This window comes from Chrysemys picta, chromosome 1 (assembly GCF_011386835.1).
Source record: "Chrysemys picta bellii isolate R12L10 chromosome 1, ASM1138683v2, whole genome shotgun sequence".
Classification (NCBI taxonomy): domain Eukaryota; kingdom Metazoa; phylum Chordata; order Testudines; family Emydidae; genus Chrysemys; species Chrysemys picta.
Genome location: NC_088791.1, coordinates 275,602,919 through 275,624,606, shown reverse-complemented (window position 1 = coordinate 275,624,606; position 21,688 = coordinate 275,602,919). Strand labels below are relative to the sequence as shown.

The 21,688-nt window shown below is 40.8% G+C and overlaps 1 protein-coding gene across 3 annotated transcripts in view; it reads right to left on the bottom strand.

Moving 5' to 3' along the window:
• The window catches only part of TBC1D4 (TBC1 domain family member 4), a 156,269-nt gene that overhangs the window by 3,229 nt on the left and 131,352 nt on the right, over positions 1-21,688 (bottom strand). For all 3 annotated transcript variants that reach the window (XM_065581108.1, XM_005283186.5, XM_005283184.5), the window contains 6 exons: positions 19,238-19,396; positions 18,227-18,385; positions 16,608-16,852; positions 8,061-8,220; positions 4,934-5,103; positions 2,900-3,076 (listed from right to left, as the gene is read on the bottom strand). In XM_065581108.1, coding sequence (XP_065437180.1) covers positions 2,900-3,076; positions 4,934-5,103; positions 8,061-8,220; positions 16,608-16,852; positions 18,227-18,385; positions 19,238-19,396 — 1,070 coding nt within the window. The remainder of the gene's footprint in view (positions 1-2,899; positions 3,077-4,933; positions 5,104-8,060; positions 8,221-16,607; positions 16,853-18,226; positions 18,386-19,237; positions 19,397-21,688) is intronic.

Below are 21,688 nucleotides of genomic sequence, written 5' to 3'. Positions count from 1 at the left end.
GGATGCTAGACAAAGGATCTGCATCTTGAGTGCCTAGAGACCCCAAGACAGCATTCAGATTCTGGAGGCTTAAAACACATGGGATCCAGCCGCTGGATCCCCTAATAGTCTGGTGAGTGGCCAAGAGGGGGTGCTCAAATGAACCTGTCACACCTACTTGTACAGACACTGGTTCCATCTCTGAAACAGCTAATTTTAAAAATATTTATCTACGTACCATGGCTTCTTCCTAGCCTGACACTGCCCAAGGAACAGCTCAGATTCTAAAGATTCTTTGAAAGCTCTTTATGGGGGGTAGGCAAACAGAGGGAACTCAGATGAATGACTGTCGATAACAAGGAGTTGCAGCGGCAACAGATAAAGGCCCATGACTCAGCAAATTCTGTCCACAAGGAACAGACAGAAAGCAAATGGGAGCTTTCCAAAATAGTACCAAAAGGAAGAAACGGACATTCTTGGCTTTGACGGGTCCTAACTAGCGAAGAGACTTCTGTAAAAAAATTAAATAACTGGGATAAGAAACAGTTACCAAGAGAATCTAGATATCTGATATGGAAGCCACGTTCCCTTTTCCAAGTGAAGATGGATGAGGACTACATGTGTGTTCAGTGTAAACCAGATTCCTTCATGGAGGAAAGCACAGGACCATGAACAGTGGTGAATGTTTCTGAGAGAAATGAAGGAACCCTAACCAGATACTGTGACCAAATGCATCCCTGTATTCACACCCTACACACCATTGTAATAATCTTTGTACAAAATTTGCCTTGTGAGGTATCCTTCGAAAACTAACAACTCATTGGTCAATAATATGATGGCAAAATGCATATAGCAACATTATATGCAAAGTTATGAACAGAAGCTGAAATTATGACTCAAGGTGTTTACCAGACCAATCAAAGGAAGCAGCCACTGGACTTTGGGAGAGAGCCAACCCAAAATTTGGTTAGCCCTATTGCTGGGAGCATGCAATAAGGGATTTTACCTTGAGCCAAGTCTAGTTTGTTAAGTTTTAGCACGAGAAAGCATTTTATCTTTATTTCTCTTGTAACCAGTTCTGATTTTACACTTGTACTCACTTAAAATCTCTCTTTGTAGTTAAATAAATATGTTTTATTCTTTAATTAAAACTAACCGAGTGTTGTGAATTGCTTAGGTAACTCCATTTCAAGTAGAATACTGTTGGATATTGTTCTGTGACTGGAGCAACAGACCTAAAATATCTAAACTGCCTAGGAAAGGGCTGGACAGTGCAGAACATACATTTCGGGGGGAAGTTTGAGACTGGGAGTGTGTTGGGGTCACACGAAAAGTGGTAACCAAGGCTGATGGAAGCCAGAGTCTGACTGGAGTGTGCTGGCAGGCTGCAGTTATACACAGACATGCAGGCAAGCTGATTGTGAGTGATCCAAGTTGGAAGCTACAGCAGCAAAGCATTGTCAAGCCCTCAACATTGCAGGGCAGGGATGACAGACCCTCACTGGTCTGGATTGCACCCCAGAATGTCATAGATACTATATATAAAAAAAGGAAACATCAGAAACATGACAGATCGATACACCGGATAGGATGGTTATAGAGAAACAAGAAATCAGATGGAGGAATGTTGTAATTAGGTAGAATAGTAGAGATATGTAGAGGGAAAACATCTATGGAGCCTGCCAAGTCAGTCACCAAAAATAGCTATTCTACCCTTTTTGGAGGAGGAAAAGCTGGCATATTCTCAATCTGTTCCTAAGACAGACACTAGTCCAACCAGTAACCAAAAACCAAACTGAAAAAGGACCATCACAAGAAAAGAAAGTGCAAGTGATCCTGGTCAGCAGCTCCACAGAGACAACAATGGCCCACAAAAAGGTTCACAGTAAATATCACAATACAGGTGGATGGTAGCTGGAAAAATTGTGGGGATTTTCCACTGAATAGTACACCTGGAAACAAATAAAACCAAGCAAAAGAAGATGTGGTATCACAGAATTATAGGGTTAGAAGGGAACATAAGGGTCATTTAATCTAGCCCCCGCCAAGATGCAGGATTTGTTGTGTCTAAACAATCCAAGACAGATTGGTTTCCAGCCTCCTTTTGAAAATCTCCAACGAAGGAGCTTCCACAACCTCCCTAGGCAGTCTGTTCCATTGTCCTACTGGTCTGACAGTTAGGACATTAATTTCTTCAGTGATCTGAAAATGGAAATAGAACTGAAGATGAGGCCTACAGGTGAACTTCTGAGATCCTTCCAGTGCTATATGAAAATAAATAAGTAGATTGCTACTAAAGATTAACTGGTCTGGTACCACGGAAACAAGGCTATTGTATTTTGTAATAATGCAAGATAATACAAATGGGGAAAATAATCAAAATCCAGATAGCCAATGGGAGGTATGAACTTAGAATGAAATCATGCTTTAGAATGGATAGGGAACATCCAATTGTATTTAAGTTTGCGAGGAGACAGCCAAAGCCCAGTGTGATACAGAGTATGGATGAGCCAGATATTTGCAAACTGAAGAAAAAACAAAAAGTGAGGGGTGTGGAGGAACTGATTTATGAGAAGTTTAAAAATGTTGAAGATGTACAAATTATCCAAGAGATAATTAAGAAGGTGAGGATGGCCATAATCTACAGGTATTTGGAGAAAGTAAACATCAAGAAGGAAGAGGAATTATTTAAAGTACAGAGGACTACAAATGGAGTAAAAGTAAAAAATTACATCTAAAATACAAAACAAGAACTTCTTGATCGCGAAAGCTATTAGGTTGTGGAACAATCTCCCAATACCAAGTTTTTAAAAACATTAAAAAAAACAATTTCTTAAATGACTTTACAAGAAAATCCCCTGTTGGCTGAATTTTAGGAAAAAGTTAATGCCTGGTGATCAAATTATCTTTGGCTATTTACCTGTAGCTTCTCCAACAAGTCCATATTTTGCCTCTTTAGCTGACTGTTGGCCCTCTCCAATTTCTCCAAAGGTTCACCATCATCACAGGGATTCAAACCTTCCTGCAGCTCATCCTGTAGTACATGGTACTCTACTTCATAGGCATGAAGCTGTTTGGAAATATCCATCTCAAAAACCTACCAGGAGAGGGAAAAAAATAGTTTTGTTTACAACAGAGAGCATTAACTTCTTTTGATTAATTGGCAATTCTGCTTGGTAATTAAAATATTAAGTAAACCATCTAGCATAGACTTCATTGCCCCGACTAGAAAGGAACAATATTCAGGGAGATTTAATTGGGTCAATTATTTTATGAGAATACGGCTGATTGGATGTCAGGTTCTCAGACCCTGTAGAATTATTCTGCTGACTCATCCAACAGCCAGACCATATGGGTCTTATCAGCTTTAACTCAGAAATATAAGAGGTGAAGAGAAAGATATTCAAAGATACAAGTGGGAGTTAGCTCTCATTGACTATACAGACCCTCTCCTGTACGGACAAGGAGGATGATCCAGTAGTAAGGGCAGTAGCCTAAGACTTGGGAGATATGGGTTCAATTCCCTGCTCCATCACAAACTCCTCATATGACACTGGGCAAGTCACTTAGCCTCTCTGTGCCTTAGTTCCCATCTGTAAAATGGGCGTGATAGTATTTTCCTCCTCAGAAGGTTGTTGTGAGGATAACTACATTAAAGATTGTGAGGCACTTGCACATTACAGTGATGGGGGCTATATACGCACCTAACAGATGGACTGCCTTTCTGAGCCTTTGAAATATGGCTTTAGAGAGGCTCTAAAGGAAGAGACACACACAAAGGCTAGGGTGACACCAGCCTTGCAGGGGAAAGTCTTAGAAACAGTCAGCTCAGCAGAAAACTCCGGCTCGGATTGACGTTTGCTGTTTTTCAGGTGATTCAAATCTAAGCAACTCTAGATTGTGTTCATTACTGAACACATACACACTGAGCGACTTCTCCCTCTAATTTAGAGTTACACTTAATTCCTGATAACCCAATGAAGTTAATAATGATGCATGTTACTATTATGTCTTATTGCTTTTTATCATATATTGTTAGGCATAGTAAGAACCACACATACCAATTCAATGTCCATGGGGATAGTAAGGCTCTAACATGGTATTCCCAATCAGTGAGGTCAGGAATTTGAGAACCATGTTTGAAAAAGCACACTAGAGTAGAACAGATAGGCTGAGGCATGGGTTGGCTAGCATTGTTTTCTGGAAAAAAAATCCTTTCCCCATTGGTCAGGGAAACTGCTAGCAACCGCCATGTCTGAATGGGTTGTTGCAAACATGATTTTAAGCATAGTGCTAACTGGGTCATAAGGATTTTCTAAAATTCTCCCAGTGCTTCAACTAAAGCTGCTCTGAGAAAAGAAGTTAGGGCTTGTTGTTAAGATACGGTACTGGGACTGAGACGCCTTCCCAGCTTTATCACAGACTTATGATGCGACACCTCTTGGCCACAGTTGCCCTTTGGTAAAATGGGAATAATAATTCACAGGGTGTTGGGATGATTAAGCTTAAAAAGTTTAAGTGCTCAGATGTAGCCCATCTAAATTCCTAGATAAAGGAAGTCAGAAAATCTTCAGTTTAGATACAGCCTCTCTCTCTCTCTCTCTCTCCTCAGTGAAGGCTGAATTTTTCCAGTGACTTGTCTCAGACAGGAGAGATCATTTATTATAAAATACCTTTTTTTTTTGCCACTCACCCTTAGTTAGTGATGGATTTTTTGATCAGAGTAGAGGCCATCAAAACTATAAAAAATTGATCTGACCTACAGATTACAAGTATAGTCCAGAAAATAACTCCTTGAATTTAGCGTCATAGCAACTGAGAGGGGATCTAATTGATATTATATAAATTGAAGTAAGTGACTCATCATTAGCAGAGACCCCTGTATTCATCTTAGGGTTAATATGTTATAAATAAGTCACATGGAAAGAAATAAAGGGGAAAAAACCAACCTTACCTGGGTAATAATCTTTTCCATTTGAAGCTTAGTCATGTCTGGGATAGTGCCTTTAAGGAAATCAACAATATTCTCAAAGCTCTCACATTCCATTACAAGTGCTTCTTGGCTGCTAAGTAGACTCAGAGCTACCTTAAATATGACTTCAGTTCCTTGAAGAAAGATAATGTCTAAAACAGAAAAAAAAATTGTAAATACATTGAAAATAAGGATTAAAATTATTTGGGTTAATTTTTGTGCTGGGATACTTTCCTTTGCCTTTCTATATTTGAGCAGTAGTAAATTGTGGAGGGAAATGAATGTAGGGTCCATCATATTTTGACTATATTATTTTCATTACTTAGAAGATACCACTATTTCAGCATCAGCTTAATAAATGAAAAAAATGTACAAAAAAATCTTTTACTGCCTTTTTACAAATGTGGTGCTTTAAGGAAAAAAAGATTGTATGCTTGTTGGACAAGCACACTCTGAAGACCTATGAAGTGTGAAAGGCATCTGAGTATTGTTATAATGTATGTGATATTAACCATATTAGGAGGAATTTATATTGTTAATTTAAAATTAAAAAAACAACAACAACCATACATTTGTTATTGGGAGCTGATCATTAAATGTAATACAGACTGACATAATTAAGAAATGACTATTTTATCCTACTGTTTGCAAGGTAGTAAATTGCAACTTCATTACTGGAAGGTATAGAAGCTCTTTAAAAGGCTAAAAACCCTACACATGTCTAAAACCCATAGCAATGCTTCTGTTGTCAATAATTTAAGGCCCTAATCCTGCAATCTGATCTGCTTGGGCAGATCCTTATGCTCAAAATGGGGTGATGTCTTAGCCCCACTGAAGTCAATGGAATTTTTGCCACTGACCTCCACAGAGCCAGGAGTCTCATTAAAAGCAAACTGGGCTCTGCAAGGGTTCAGGAGTCTGTCTGAACAGATGAGATTGCAGGGGGACTAATGCACAATGTTTCTGGTGTAGATCCAGATGCTGTACCTTGCTATATTTATTTAGGGAAAAACCACCTATGATCCTCCCTCCAAAAAAGGCAACTCCCTGACTTCAAAGTCTATTGGAGCAACAAAACATGAGAATAATATTCTTAAACAAAATGCAAAATAAACCAGAGTACTTATTTTTACTATTTTGCTTCTGTAAAGACAAGCACGAATATAATGAATGAAAACAAGAATTTAAACACTCACGATCATTATAGAGAAATAAATGAACCAACACCTAATTCTCTAAACTGGCCCCAAAATAGGAAATAAAATGTAATTAAGTCAATTTTTGTTCTAAAAGCAAAAAGAGAAAAAAATATTAATGTGACTTAGGAAAAAATAATTAAAAAAACAAACAATAGGATAGAAATTAAGCAGCCACTTTGAATAATGTAGAAATTGAAAAAAAAAATTGAGAGAGTGCAGAAACACTTCACAAATGCTACAAAGGAAAAATTGAAAGCAACTTACTATTGATTTAAGAGATATCAAAGTATGCAATATATTTTTCTCATTTCTTGATAACTGTAGTATATTACAGTATCTAGATATCTGTCCAAAAATACAACAAACTCCCACAAAGTTGCATGCATAAAAAGTAATTTTTGAAATGAAGAAATTTGAAATTATTATTCCTAAGCTATTAATAAGATGCAGAAATTGCTAACCATCAATGTGATCCTATAAACACTTACTACTATGAGTAGTTCTATTGAAGTTATTGTAGTGAACACTGCCCTGTAGTGCATCAGACCCTAAAAGGTTATTTAAATAGAAAATGAAATGTACTAAAGTTGAAAACTCTTTAATTTTAAATAATACCTGAATAGCTAAAATATTCATGAAATCAAAACTGAGTATAGTGTTCAAGTTACTGGATTCAATGGCTTACTTTAATGAAATCTACAGAAAGAAATGCAGTGCACTGAAAACCTATTGCATCATACTTTTCTCCATACTGATACAATTCAGAGTTTAGAAGTCCCAAAACAAGACTAATTCTTGAGATATACATACTGCTCTTGAGTATAGTTTGTTCCTATGCAAAATAGGTTTAATACCTGTATCATCACTAAGGCTATATTTTAGTCAGGGGTATTTTTAGTAAAAGTCACAGACAGGTCATGGGCAGTAATCAAAAATTCACGGCCAGTGACCTGTCCATGACTTTTACTAAAAAATACTTGTGACTAAAACTTGTGTGGGGGTGTGTGTGTGGCCTGGGGTGCCGCAGGTGCTGGAGGAGGAGGGCGGCGGTGCACAGCCCAGGACCCTTGCTGGTGCTGGGGCGGGGGGGGGGGGGGGGGGGGGGGCAGGGTTGACAAGGCCAGCAGGCTCCCTACTTGGCTCTGCACCTCCCAGCCCCCAGCAGCAGCAGCAGAGTTTTGGTGTGGGAGGGGGCAGGGTGTTGGGGCACAGGACAGGGTGAGGCCGGCTCTGGGCAGTGCTTACCTGGGGAGCTCCCAGGAAGCTGCGACAATCCCCTTGCTCGGCTCCTAGGTGGAGGTGTGGCCAGGCAGCTGTGTGTGCTGCCTCCGCCTGCAGACACCACCCCTGCAGTTCTCATTGGCTGTGGCTAGCAGCTGAGCAAGGGAGATGTCGCCGCTTCCGGGGAGCTCCTCAGGTAAGCACTGTGCAGAGCCTGCCTCACCCCAATCCCCTGCCCCCATCCCACACTGAAACTCTGCTGTGGGGGAGCGGCACACGGTGGCCCAAGACTTCCTTGGAGGAAGCAGCCGCTGCAGAAGTCATGGAAAGTCACGGAATCCATGACTTCTGTGACAAACTCGCAGCCTTAATCATCACTGTTAATGAGTTAAGTTTCTGATGTCTACTTGACATTTAAAAGTTTTTTTTAAAAAAAGTGGTAGTACAAGTGACTGAAAGCTTCCGCAATTAAGTCTCTATTCCGTAACAATTTCCTGTTGCCCGGTTTTTCCTTCAGTTTAACAGCTTTCACTCTGACTTTATTAAAAATTGTGGCTGACAACTGGAACAAGTTATATGGCATTATCTATTAGTATATAAAACAAAGTGCAAAATATTCCCATGCATGTTTTCCCTTACATTATACAGGATATTGTGTTGCTTATGACTGTGATAAAATACACTCTTACCAAAAACTCTGGCTACAAATCCTAATGGAAACTGAGAAGCAAACAACGTGAGAAACCAGGGTGCAGCATAAAGACTGGGGCTGATTTCATTCTCTTCAAGATGATTATAGAGGTCTCTGTGATAATCATGGAGGAGTCTTGAAAGTTGATACATCTGAATCTATAGTAAGTTTTGAGAAAGAGATTTAAAAAAAAAAAAAAAAAAAGTTGAGCTCTCCTCCAAATTTTTCACAATGCACTTCAGGTGAAATCAACCCCAGCACCGAAGGCCCAGTAAAGTGGAGCTTAAGTGAAGTATAGGCCCTGTGTGGATCCTCTACCTTTGGGTGAATTTCAGTCTCAATGAACTAAAACCAAACACTTGAAGTAAGAAGGAACAGTTTGAACCAGACCATTTATTATTGAAGTAAAATCTAGAATCTGTGAATGTAGATAAGGCCAGAAAGAACCATTATGATCATCTAATCTAGACTCCTGTATAACAGAGCATAGAACCTCATCCAGCAATTCTTGCATCAAATTCAATTACTCCAAATTACCCTCCAGGTCAGCCCTCTCTCACAAAAACAAACCCCACAGAGAAACCACCCCATCCCATTATGGATAATAGTCCAGTGGTCACGGCACTCACCTGGGATGTGGGAGAGCCAGATTCAAATCTTAGCTCTGTACGATTTAGAGCAGGGACTTGAACCCAGCTCTTCCACACCCCAAGTGAATGCTCTAACCCATGGGCTATTGTCTGTAGTGGGGTAGGTCTCACTCTCTCCCATTGGAGCTGTTGCATTTTGGATAAATAGTTAAATATTCTTTGAGTGGGGGGGGGCACTCACCTGGGATGTGGGAGAATCAGATTCAAGTCCTTGCTCCAAATCAGGCAGAGTGGGGATTCAAATCTTGGTCTCCCACATCCCAGGTAACCACTGGGCTACTGGATAGACTGGAATGGATGGACACACGCATGCCAGACAGACCCCAAAATTCTCACTCCTATCTGTCTTTTGTGTGCAGCCCAAACCAGTAGCTGTGCTCAGAGCATGCCTACTGGATTGGGTCCCGCATACAAAATAGGCGGGGGAACAATTAGTTTGAGAATCTTGCTGGGGCTTAGAAGTGAGTAAGGGCTCTGAGCAGCTCGTTAGCTGGGGAGGCCAGAATTTAGATGACTTTGCACATAGCTACTGGCAGAAATGTGGGTCCCACGGGGACTTAAGTGCCCACAAGGTTAAGCAGCAGCTGAACAACGGTTTTGAGAATGTCAGTGGCACCTTAATGTTGGACTTAGGTGCCTAATTACCTCTTGGAATCTAGCCCTTAGGAGCCTAAATCCAACAGGTTTTCAATGAGATATAGCCTATTCAAGGTGCTTCTGAAAATGTTACTCCTTGTTCTTTCCCAAGCAAGAGATGCATTAATCTAAAACTCCTAGAATTCAATGGGCAAAGGAGAATAATAAAACAGTTACCAGTGACCTATAAATCCATCAATAATTCTTTCTATGGGAAAAAAATATTGTTCACATCTTAGTAAAGCCTTATGCACTTAAACTATGCAAACTTTCTAATCCTGCCCAAAACCAAATGGGATTTGGTTTTAACTACATGTTCCGTTTAATTAGCTTTCGATCCTCTAGCTAAATCATCTTCTATAATCTCTTTAGCAGAAAAAATTTGTGTATTTTTGTCTAAAATAAGCTATTCACCTAGAAGCCAGTTCTGGTTATCAAAAGTCATTTTTCTTTAATAGATGGAAAACAAAGCTAGAAATGATAACATTTTCCCATTAAAAAATAAGAACATCCATGCTCATTCTTGTTTCTTACAAAAGAGGAATTTATGGATATACGTGCATCCTATTTGACTCCATCAGAGTTCAGACCACAGAAGTTGCAATGGATAAAGTACTTTTCCCAGATAAAGTAATTCTTTATTTCTTTTCACACTCTCTGCTTCATTATAAGAGAACCAGCCTGTAGTTTAAAAATAATTTGTCTAAGACTCAAAAAGGAGAAATACTCCTCTTATTTATTAAATGGTACAAGTCCTATGACTGGGGCCTGTCCTGCCCTACCTCACCTCTACCTCCTGCCTCCCCCCACCCCCCCCCAAATGGGTTAACTCTCAAAGATATCTACCAATGGATTGCAGGGGGAAGATATTAACCTAAGTTTTGACTATTGTTTATTAGATGGCCATTGCCAGCTATATATATATATGATTGCCAAGCCACTCAGTCAAAGGCTGTCTTCTTCTAGATCTGCCACTTTCATACTTTGCTGAAGTTACACAAAACAAAATGGAAGTTGGTTTTGTATATCTCTGAGCCTCTATTTTCTCAGTTGTGAGTCAGAAGTGCAAACCTCATGCGGTCATTATTTCTGATTGCTGTGTATTTACCACCTGCTCCCAGGGTCTCCATATTCTAAAAAAAACACATTCACTGAGTCAGAACAGACATTGAGAAGAGATATACAGTGTCATCAAGCATAAGCCTCACACTATGGTCTTAAATTCCTCCTGCAGAAATATGGAAAAAAGACAACTCTCTCTTAACGTAAAATTGGCCCAGTCAAACACATGCAGTGCAGGAGGAAGCCCAATTTGAAACTCAGACTTTACAGATTTTTGTGTGTGCAAAGGTTGAAAATATGACTACATCTCCCTGTCTGTGGCTCAGACAATTCAAGCTTTAAGGAGAGAATAGGGTTTTGCATTCACTAGTTAGAGCAGCATTCCATGAAATAAAGCACTGTAAACACCCAATGCTTTCTCTTTTTGAGCCATATGCAGAGACAGTTCAAGGTTAACTAGGGCCCATATCCACCAGGATGTAGACTAAATGGGTGAGTCAGGTAACACAGAGACAGTTAGACTAGATCCTTTTCAGAGTCTCTGAAGCAAATTTGTAAGTGAAGGGTCTAACAGCGTGGCCCTCCTATTTTCAATACAGCAAATCCATTACTGAAAATAGCCATTCCAGGAAAGAAAATAAATGCATGAATTGTCAGACTTGTCTGAGAGCTTATAATATATGACCTGCTGCTTTTCATTCACCATTGAATAATGGTTCAATTTGTTATGTTCAATAATGAATTATTTCTAATGCAAGCATATGATACCAAATAGATTCAAAGTCTACTTAGTGGAATTACTACACTAGGTTTCAGTTTTTAAAGTGTCACAGAAATTCCTAGTAGTCCAAGGTACTCAAAGACAGCTACAGGTTTTTTTTTTTAAACTCATAATAAAAAAGGATTATCAAATTTAGAATACTACAGTTTACATAGATTACATAGAAGAGGGCTCTTTCCTAAAGAGGGGCTGAATTTTGGATGACTAGTTGTTTAGTACGTTTTTAAACTTTGTAGCCTAAACTTTACATTTTTCATTGAAAATGTATAATATCTATGTGAATAATACAGGAGTGTGCTGGTTATAGCTTGACGATTACACATTTTCGCACATTTCTTCTCTCTGCCATTTTTATTTCAGAAAAAAAAAAAATCAGTGAATTGATATATGTCATTTAGAATAGCCAGAAGAGATAATGTCCTATCAGTAGCCTAACTGACCACTGGATGTCACTGTTGATCTAATTTGAGAGAGATTTTATTCTGAGCGAGTTTTAAAATGCTACAGCCAGGTGTGACATGGGCAGGAGTTGTGCATGTTTTCCCATATAGTACAGTTGTGATAGAGCTCATGAGTCTTAGCTCACAATTCCCTTACAAAGAACTTACGCCTCTCAACTGAAGACTGCCAATCATGCCAAATTAGGTTGTGGCTTCAAGATGCAGGCAAATATCTGCAAAAGATTGAGATGAAACCGAACCCACGTTTGCAATGAAAGCAGAGTTCAGATCTCCATTTTCTAAAGGTGAGAGCCAGTTACTTAATGGCCATCTAGCCTCCTTTAAAAAGGGTCTAAAATTTATTCTATCCAGGTGGAAGCCAGAAATTGAGACAGTTTAGTTGAGAGAGGAGACAAATTAAAAGAAAACAGGCTGGAAGAATACAAAATAAATTAATAGTACAGAGAACACAGATCAGGCACTTCTGTTTACTCTGTCTCACATTACAAGAACAAAGATATGTTCCATGTAATTGAAAGGCATCAAATGAAAAACTGATAAAAAGAAAATTATTTTACGCAATGCACAATCAACATGTGGAACTTGTTGCCCAAAGTATGATTAAGGCTAAGAGGTTTGCAGGATTCTAAGAAGAGTTGGATATTTTTATGGCTAAAAAGGAAGAGTAAACAGAGTTACATTAGTAAGGATTTTTCTAAAATTGAAATATGAACTCTCATGCTTCTAACCATAAGTCAAGCTATAACTGAGGGTTAGGAAGAAATTCTGTATGGGCAAGACTTCTGTAATTACCCACTAAGAGGTTTCTTGCACCTTTCTTACAGAAATCTGGCACTGGCCACTGCCCAAGAATGAAACTTAATGGGAGAGCTTCAATTTAGCTTCCAATACCCACTTCTTACCAGAAATTCTTGATACAGGGGCACTGCCTAAACATATGAACTAACGTAGTACCTGGGGAATTACATTTCTAACAGTGGTCAGCATTTATGAGGCCTATTACCATTACTCTATGTGGGAACCAGTATATTTGAAAAAAGTTATCTTTTGATGAATAAGCTGCAGTCTCAGGCCTATAGTTGCCTTTTTAACATTAGATACCATTGTATTCCATTGGGTCGGAGATAGTTGTGTATCCAAATCTCTATTCCAACTCTCAAACTCTCAAATTATCAATCTTTGGCAGAGGTTTTTTGGGCCATAAAATTGTAAAAGGACATCACTGGCCAAGAAATTAGGAACTTTCCTCCAAAACAATACAAGTTCTGGAGCTCCCAATGCATCCTGTCCAAACACATTTGTAAGTAAATGCTTTAAATGGAGATATTTCCATAGTCTGGAACAGGGCAAACCAAATTGTTGCTGAAGATCTACAAATGCTTTAAATTCATCATTGTCAGTTAGCTGCAACCAAGTCATAAATCCTCTCTCCATCAAATCTTTCCACATTAAGGTTTTGCCACTGATTTTAAGAATAGGACTGCCTCTACATGGATGGAAGCAGAGCTTTCTAGCTAATTTTGACCAAGCTTACCCCACCACCATCATTGTGGGAGCTCTGGAGCCATCAAATCCATAATAATTCGATCCTACAATGCCTGAAAGGGGGAGAGGGTATACCAATTCTTGTTCAATCTGAACACAAGGTGTGGTCCACATGGTCATATTTAACAGCCACAAAGATGCCTGGCTTAACAAAAAGGATATGATAATTTTCCAAGTTGGGAAAACAAAATTCTCCCAGACATATTTATTTTACGGATGTCCTGGAATGTTTTCGGTGTTCAGTATCCATAAATATTTCATATAAAAAGATTGCCATTGAAAGTCCTAATTTGAAAGAAATGCCTTGGTGGGTGTATTTGTTAATGCATAAGATTTCTGATTTCCCCCCAAATTAATTTTATACCCTGAGAAAAGTCCAAACTTATTAATAGTGTTTAGAAGGCTAGGAATGGTAACTTTGGACTTAGATACAAATATAAGAGCATCATTTGCAGACAGCGTAGTTTTGTGCTCCGTTTGGCCTACCCTGATACCATGAATGTTGATTTCCTTGAATGGCAATGGCTGAAGGTTCTAGAGCTAAATCAAATGGAAGAGGAGAAAGGGGGCAGGCCTGCCTCATATGTCTCTGTAATGGAAAAGGGGCGGAAATAATACTATTGGTAACTACCTTGGAAGTTGGGCTAGAGTATAAAAGTGTAATCCAAGCAATAAATTGGTTACCAAATCCAAACTTTGCTAACACATGAAAAAGATAGGCCCAGGCTATGTGGTCAAAGGTCTCGCAAGAAGTGACAGCTAAGGATTCTTTAGAATATCCCGAAGCAGCAATATCATCAATCAGTTGAAGCAAATTATCTGAGCTATGTCTGTTATGAAGAAAGTTACCTGATTTATGTGCATGACGTGTGAGAGACCTTTGTCTCATCACATAGCAAGAGCTTTAGCTAAAATCTTAGCGTCACAATTGATTAAAGAAATAGGCCTGTAATTACTACATAGTCCAACATCTTTCCCAGATTGAGGAATAACTGAAGTTACAGCTTCTCTTAGAGCAGACAGGAAAGTTTGCTCATTCTTGGCCTCATTGAATATTCAATTAGGGTTACCATTCATCCGGATTTACCCGGACATGTCCTCCTTTTTGTGCTAAAAATAGCGTCCGGGGGGAATTTGTAAAGCACTCACAATGTCCGGGATTTCCCCCCTCCCCTGGCACAGCAGAGCGAGCGGCTGGGAGGGCTGCAGGAAAGTCCCGGGCTGGACTCCGGAGCAGCTGGAGAGGAGCTCCGCCCTGCATTCTGAGCAAGTGTCTCAGCACAAAATGCAGCCCTCCCCTTTTGCAACTGGGAGCGGTTTCTGCCATGCAGCGTAGCAAAACGGGAGCGAGAGCACTTTGTGCTGATACAAGGGCAGCTCTCCCCTGCAACCCGGTCCGGACCAGGGACCGGGTTTTGTTGTGCAGGGCCAGGGACCGGGTTTTGTTGTGCTGGGGAGCTTAGCCACGTGTCCGGCTCGCACAGAGCCCAACACCCTGTTCTGAGCAGCAGGGTAAGGGGGGCAGGAGAAGGGGCAGGGAGGTTCTGGAGGGGGCAGTCAAGAAACGGGGGGGGGCTTTTGGGGGGGAGTGGAGAAAGTTTTGGGCAGTCAGGGTACAGGTAGGGGGTAGGGTCCTGGTGGGCAGTTGGGGGGGGGGGTCTTAGGAGGGGGCAGTTAGGGGACAAGGAACAGGGAGACTTAGGTAGGGGGTGGGGTTCTGGAGGGCAGTTAGGAGCAGGGGTCCCAGGAGGGGGCAGTCAGGGGACAAGGAGCGGGGGGGGGTAGGGGGCTGGGAGTTCTGGGGGGGAGCTGTCAGGGGGCAGGAGTGGGGAGAGGGATCGGAGCAGTCAGGGGACAGGGAGCAGAGGGGTTTAGATGGGTTGGGAGTTCTGGGGGGGGCTGTCAGGGGGCAGGAGTGCGGAGAGGGATCGGAGCAGTCAGGGGACAGGGAGCAGAGGGGTTTAGATGGGTTGGGAGTTCTGGGGGGGGGGGCTGTCAGGGGGTGGGGAGTGGTTGGATGGGGCGTGGGAGTCCCAGGGGTCTGTCTGGGGGTGGGGGTGTGGATAAAGGTTGGGGCAGTCAGGGGACAAGAGGCAGGGAGGCTTAGATAGTCCTGGGGGGCAGTTAGGGGCAGGGGTCCCAGGAGGGGGTAGTCAGGGGACAAGGAACGGGGGGAGGGTTGGGAGGTCAGGGGGGGCGGGAAGTGGGAGGGGCAGGGGCGGGGCTAGGGCGGGGCTCCTCCCGTCCTCTTTTTTGCTCGCTGAAATATGGTAACCTTAATTCAATAATCTAGGTGTTTAATTCAATTGGGAACCCATCTGTACCAGGAGTCTTTCCAACCGTCATTCCTTTGATAGCCAGAGTTCGTTCTGCAATTTCTAGAGGGGCATCTAAAAGTTCCTTCTAACAGCCAGGTCTGTGGCAGAGACAATCCACTAAAAAGGTTATCTAGGGCATCTTTACAGATTCCCTCCAGGTAAATATAGTTTTGAATAAAACTTTTGAAATTGTTTATTAAGGTCTGTGTTGTATATAATTTATTGCTACTATGGCGATTAGTAGCAATCTTATTTCTGTAAGCCTTTTGCTTAAATCTATATGCCAACAGCTTCCCAGCTCTCTCACCAGATTCCTAGTAGTTTTGCTTCAAACAAAATAAAGCAAACTTAACCTTTTGGGACAGAAGTTTGTTGATTTCATATCTTAGATTGATGAGGGATCTGGAGTTTCTCTGGGGAGGCTGCACAAGGATAGTTTACATCCAAGACCTTAATTTCCTTCACAAGGGTATCAATTCTATGTTCTCTCCATTTCTTTTGAAAGGTGGCATAAGAGAGGATACAGCCTCTGATGAAGGCTTTAAAGGCTGCCCAAAGTGAAGCAGCAGTGGGAGCACATTTTTTAAAAATTCTAAATCCTTCTGGATAGAGTTAACAAATGATGTAACAAAACAACAGAGAGGCATTTAATCTTCACCTTTTAGTTGGGGGTGTCCTTGTTTTTATTCATTCTCTACATGAAGGCAGGGGCAAGCAGGCAGATAAACATGATCATGGTTTATATGGGGTTTGGGGAGTAGTTGTTTTTGCTTTCTTTTGTTTTGTTTTTTTGAGGAGAGGGCAGAAAAATGAGCAGGAAAGGAAGGGATGAAAAGAAAAGGCACAGTTTCCAAATGGAGGAGTATCAGGGTTTGTGATGGGAAGACGTTTACAACTCTTAAGCTTCTGTATCAACTTCTAAATGAGAAAACAAGAGATGTTTGGCAAGGAGAACTATATGCATTTTACTCACCTCTAGCACTTATCATCCTAACAAACTACAACTTTCCAAGTATTAGAACAGGCACAGCCTCTTGGAAATCCTACAGCAGATTCAAGTTTAGTTTGTTTTAGGAGAAAGGACCAACTTACCTGTAGTGACAGCATGTCTGGCCTGTACTGTTTACGGAAGCCAAGATCATACATGAGGAATTTCAGCATTTCAAAGGCTTGCTCCTCACTCATGTGTAGAAGCAGTACTCCAGCCACAAAACTGATACCCTGGCAATAACCCACTTCCTTGTCCAGCAAAGAATAAGCTTTCAGGAGATTAAAAAGTGACAGCTGCCCTGCTCCCAGCTGGGTAGAGAAGTAAGGATGTGTAGGGAATGTCCTGCCTGGCGTAAAAATAAAAGAGAGAGGCATTTAATTCTCAGTTCTTTTTTCTAGAGAGACAGAAACCCATAAAACTCCTCTCCTCTGTATTTGCAGAAGTTTCTCTTATCAAGCCTTCCCAGAACATATCCTTAGAATTGGATTTAAATTATAAAACAAATTTGGATAGTTGGTCATACTTTCTGACTACAGCAATATCAAAGTTGTACTGAATAAAACCGTATCTTGGGTAGTTCTAGGGCACCCATTGCTGTTGTACCTAAGCACTGGATAATTGTTATACACTTTTTTTTCTGAAAAAAAAAATAAATAATAATAATAATAATAATAATCAAGAGAGGTTCTGGAACCTATTATTTCTTCCCCAAAGTTGTACTATAGATACTTCAGGTTAGGGCTAGGTTCAAGCTGCAGGATCCAATTCTGCAAACCTGTGTTGCAGCGACAAAGCCTGGCTCTTTAGCTCAACTGTAGACATTCATAATTTCCCTCTGGACGTTTCCAGTCTAATCCCTGGAGTCAGCCCAGATGAAGACCATCACACTGACTCACACATGAATGTAATATTTCTAGTTCAGTATTACCAAGTTTCCAATCAGGATCAGGCCCCATTGTGCTAGATGCTATACAAACACACAGAAAGATAGTCCCTTACAATCTAAGACAAGTAACATACGAGAGGGTGGGAGAGAAAAGAGAGAGGAAGAGGATCTATTACATGCATTTGTAATTAAAAAAAAAACCAAACAAACACAGAATAAATAAAGTAACACTTGAATTCATGTTCTCCAAGAATAATTATTCTTAAGGTTACCCTGATCTCCTCTCTCCCTTTTCCCCTTCATTTTTATTTGCTTTTCTGTCATCTCCCTCCAACCATTACAGACTGTTCCATTGCTTTCTCATAAATCAGCCAGCATATATAGCCCTGTCCTCTCTTCCCACAGCCCTGTTTTCCTTTTCACCCTTCAGGTGAAATCCTGCCCCCAACTGAAATCACAGTGAATTTTACCACTGACTTCAACAGTGCCAGAATTTCATCCTTCAAGTTCGTAGTTCACTCCTGCTCCACTACAGTCCATTTTCTTCCCGCTCTGCAGTTAGCCTGCGAAATTGCACTCACCAAATTTATGGTTAAGTGTCTCCCATTGCAGACATGGTGTGCATACAGCACAAACAAAAGGAGCAGAGTGTTCAGCAAAGACAACACTGAAGGCAGCCTAGACAGAACGTATGTTCATGTACAGTAGCATCTTTGTTTCTGTACCAATATGAAACTCAACCCAAAACTTAAACTAAAAACAACATTTTCCAGTCACCTCAGCAATAGGACACAAAGTACACGTTAGAGTATCTATCAGCCACCACAAAAGTACCTAGATCTACAAGGATAGCATGTTGCTGAGCTGTCAGCTGTTTCAAGAGTTCTTTGTAGGAGATGTCAGGAGGTTGTTGTTTGCTTGGCAGTCTATGTCTTACGCGATGTTGTACAGCTAGAAATTGCCAAATTTCTCCCCGGCGGCTTTTTGGTACACCTAAAATCAGAGGTGAGAGAAAACAAATGCTCTGAGCAGCTGAATATTCTGAAAGCTTTTTATCTATAATAGTGACTTCTGTTTGATAAAGATAATGTCATACAATGCATTATAGCTAAGGTTCCTTACTTGAAGGCTGAGAACCACAAGACTTAATCTACATGTAACTCACACTAATAGTGTAGTCGTTTTGTTGCCATGTTATGGCTAGTTCACATAGAGGTTTATGAGTCTACTACGGACTTCAAGCTAATGGACTTAGCCTTTGTGATTAAACAACAAAGGCTCATGATTTTAGGTCCAGATATCTCAGATTCAATTCCCAACTGGGGCATTGTGTTACAAGGGGTAACCCATATGGGAATTGTCAGGGTGAGCTTCCCCAGACAAATGTATAACCCACACTGATGCACTGTGGCCCTCTGTCCCCTGTCTAGTGACTAGTCCATGTACACAGGTTTAGGAGTCTGCTACAGCCTTGAGCCAAGGAACTGGGTTCTTCATCTCAGAGAGTAGAGGTTCACGCTTTTAAATCCAAAGGCCCTAGGAGAAATCCCCACCAATGCTAACCTATCTGGGGACATCACCTTACATACAGGAGTACAACTATGTAATCATTCGCTTGATCTTTCTGCAGCACTGTCTCAATATATTGTAGGCATAACAGAAACAGGATATGTTCTCATTGCAAAATAGTTGGTGTTTGGGAAAAAAGGCAACGGGCAATTTTTACCGATTTGGTGCTATTGGAACAAGCTTACTGAAGGTAGATTTGGTTTAAATAACCTTAAAGACTGAACAAAAAAAGTCTCCCAAATGTCCCAGCCAAAACACATCATACATAATAAATACCTTCTTTCAGAGTGGTATGAATATCCTCCATGTCACATCTGATTTTGGCTCTGCAGTTTAATAACTTCTTATCCCAGATATTTATGACATCTTTCTGACATGTACCAACTTCAAGGTAGTCCAATTTAGCTTTTCTTGATTGGAGTTCATCTCTGCTTGCTGGAATATAGAACATGAGGGAGAGTATATGAGAGATCATATCAGAAATCAAATATCTCAATACAGCCAAGGTAATATCCAGAATCTCTCTTCTGTTACTGCATAGGACACTTCGAATGAATGGATAAATGATAGGAGACTGACTTTAAATGAACTGCTGGGCTATACCTCTCTAGACACATGACTCATATTGCTGAATAAAGAACATGATAAAGTCACAAATCAATGTACAAGAAACATAGAAGAAAAAAAAATCAGATGTGTTTCCTCCCCTTCCCACAACTGCGCCTTCTCTTAACTTTAGCAAAACTTTGCTGAGTGAAATGAATATTCTGCAACAGAATCCTTATAATACTTAAACCAATGTCAATGGAATGAACAAAAGGATCATCTCTCCATATTTCAAAAGACATGATCCTGAGTTCTGCTGATGATGGAGAGGTATTTATCGGTTGTCTTTCTGTGGCTAAATGTTGACATCTCAACAACAAACAATTGTGCAAAGCAATTTATCAGATAATTTTTACTTTATGTATATTGCACATTAAAATAGCTTCACTGTGAGAAATCTCAGACTTTGAATGCTCCTTCTCGAACTGCAAGAGCTTTGGTAAAGTCTTTTTAGGAAACTTCTCTTTTAAATGACAAAGTCAAGATCATTACATTATGTGGTCCCACCAGGTACACTGTTCATAGTGGTCCTAATAGATCAGGGGTGGCCAACCTGTGGCTCCAGAGCCACATGTGGCTCTTCAGAAGTTAATATGAAGCTCCTTGTATAGGCACTGACTCCGGGGCTGGAGCTCCAGGTGCCAACTTTCCAATGTTCTGGGGGGTGCTCACTGCTCAACCCCCGGCTTTGCCACAGGCCCTGCCCCCTCTCACTCCTTCCCGTCCCCTCCCCTCAGCCTACTGTGCCCTCACTCCTCCCCGCCCCAGAGCCTCCTGCATCCACGAAACAGCTGATCGGGAGGCGTAGGGAGGGAGCAGGAGGCACTGATAGGTGGGAGATGCTGGGAGCCGTGGGATTCAGCTGATGGAGGGCTGCTGACTTATTACTGTGGCTCTTTGGCAATATACATTGGTAAATTCTGGCTCCTTCTCAGGCTCAGGTTGGCCACCCCTGTAATAGATCATGACAGTTTCAAACAGATGCTTCTCACCGCAATGGGGTTTTTATTTTAGCATCTTTTCCCCTTAACACCATTGCTCAGAGTCACAATGCAGGATAGCAGAAAGTGGTAAGAGTTTTTAATCTCCCTGACTCTAAGATGCACCATTTGCTAAACCCAGTCTGATGCTCTACCACCTACTCTTCTCATTAGGTCCTGCCTTATGCTCACTTCTTCTAGCAACTCCTACAGACTCACTTTTCTAAAACAACTGTCAGGTAATTCTGGATTTTCATGGAGGCCTAATTTTGATTTCTACCTGGGAATGTCACAGTAGCCGTTTTACTGTGCATTTGTTAGCGAGTGGAGGGCTTAATGCACACACGTGCTACTGACGTTGAGATTTAACCCACATGCAGTTCCAGAGTCCAATTGTTGGAAATAGAGTCTTTGATAATCATGTGAGCAGGTTACATACTGCATTATTGCACAATATGATCCCTCAAGGATTCCTATAACTCTATGTCTTACACATTTACCATGATCACTGTTGGAAGTAAGTTTACATGGTTCACTGAGGAACCATGATTCTTTAACTGTTTTTTCCCCAGATCAGAATGATACAAACCAACACTGGGGATTCTATGGGAACATAGGACTTGCAAAGCCAAATCAGACCTTCTGTCCCTCAACTAGCTACCCTATTTCCGAAAATGGCCAATACCCGACGCTTCGGCAAAAAGTGGAAGAAACCCATGACAAGCCTCAGTTAATTGGGACACATACATAAGTGCATGCAGGATCAGGAATTAATGTCTAGGCCATTCCACAAGTCTAGTTGCCGAGTATTCCCAAGTGCTTTATAATTTATCATCTTTATCTGACTGATGAGGGCCCAATAAACAATTCTTGTAATTATTTGTATTGTGGTAGTGTCTAGGGGACCCAGTCGCTTTGTGCTAGGCATGAAGCATTTAGGAGAGCTCCTACTTCAACGAGCTTCAATCTAAACTTGGATATTGCCCCTGGATTTTTTTAAAAAGTTATCTTTAGGGAACAACAGTTGTTCTTCAAAGGCAAAAAACAAACAAACAAACAAAAAAACAAAAACACAAACACACAACTGATTTTTTTTATGCAAACTGTTGCATAAATGCAAGACCATAAGAATGCGAAATTC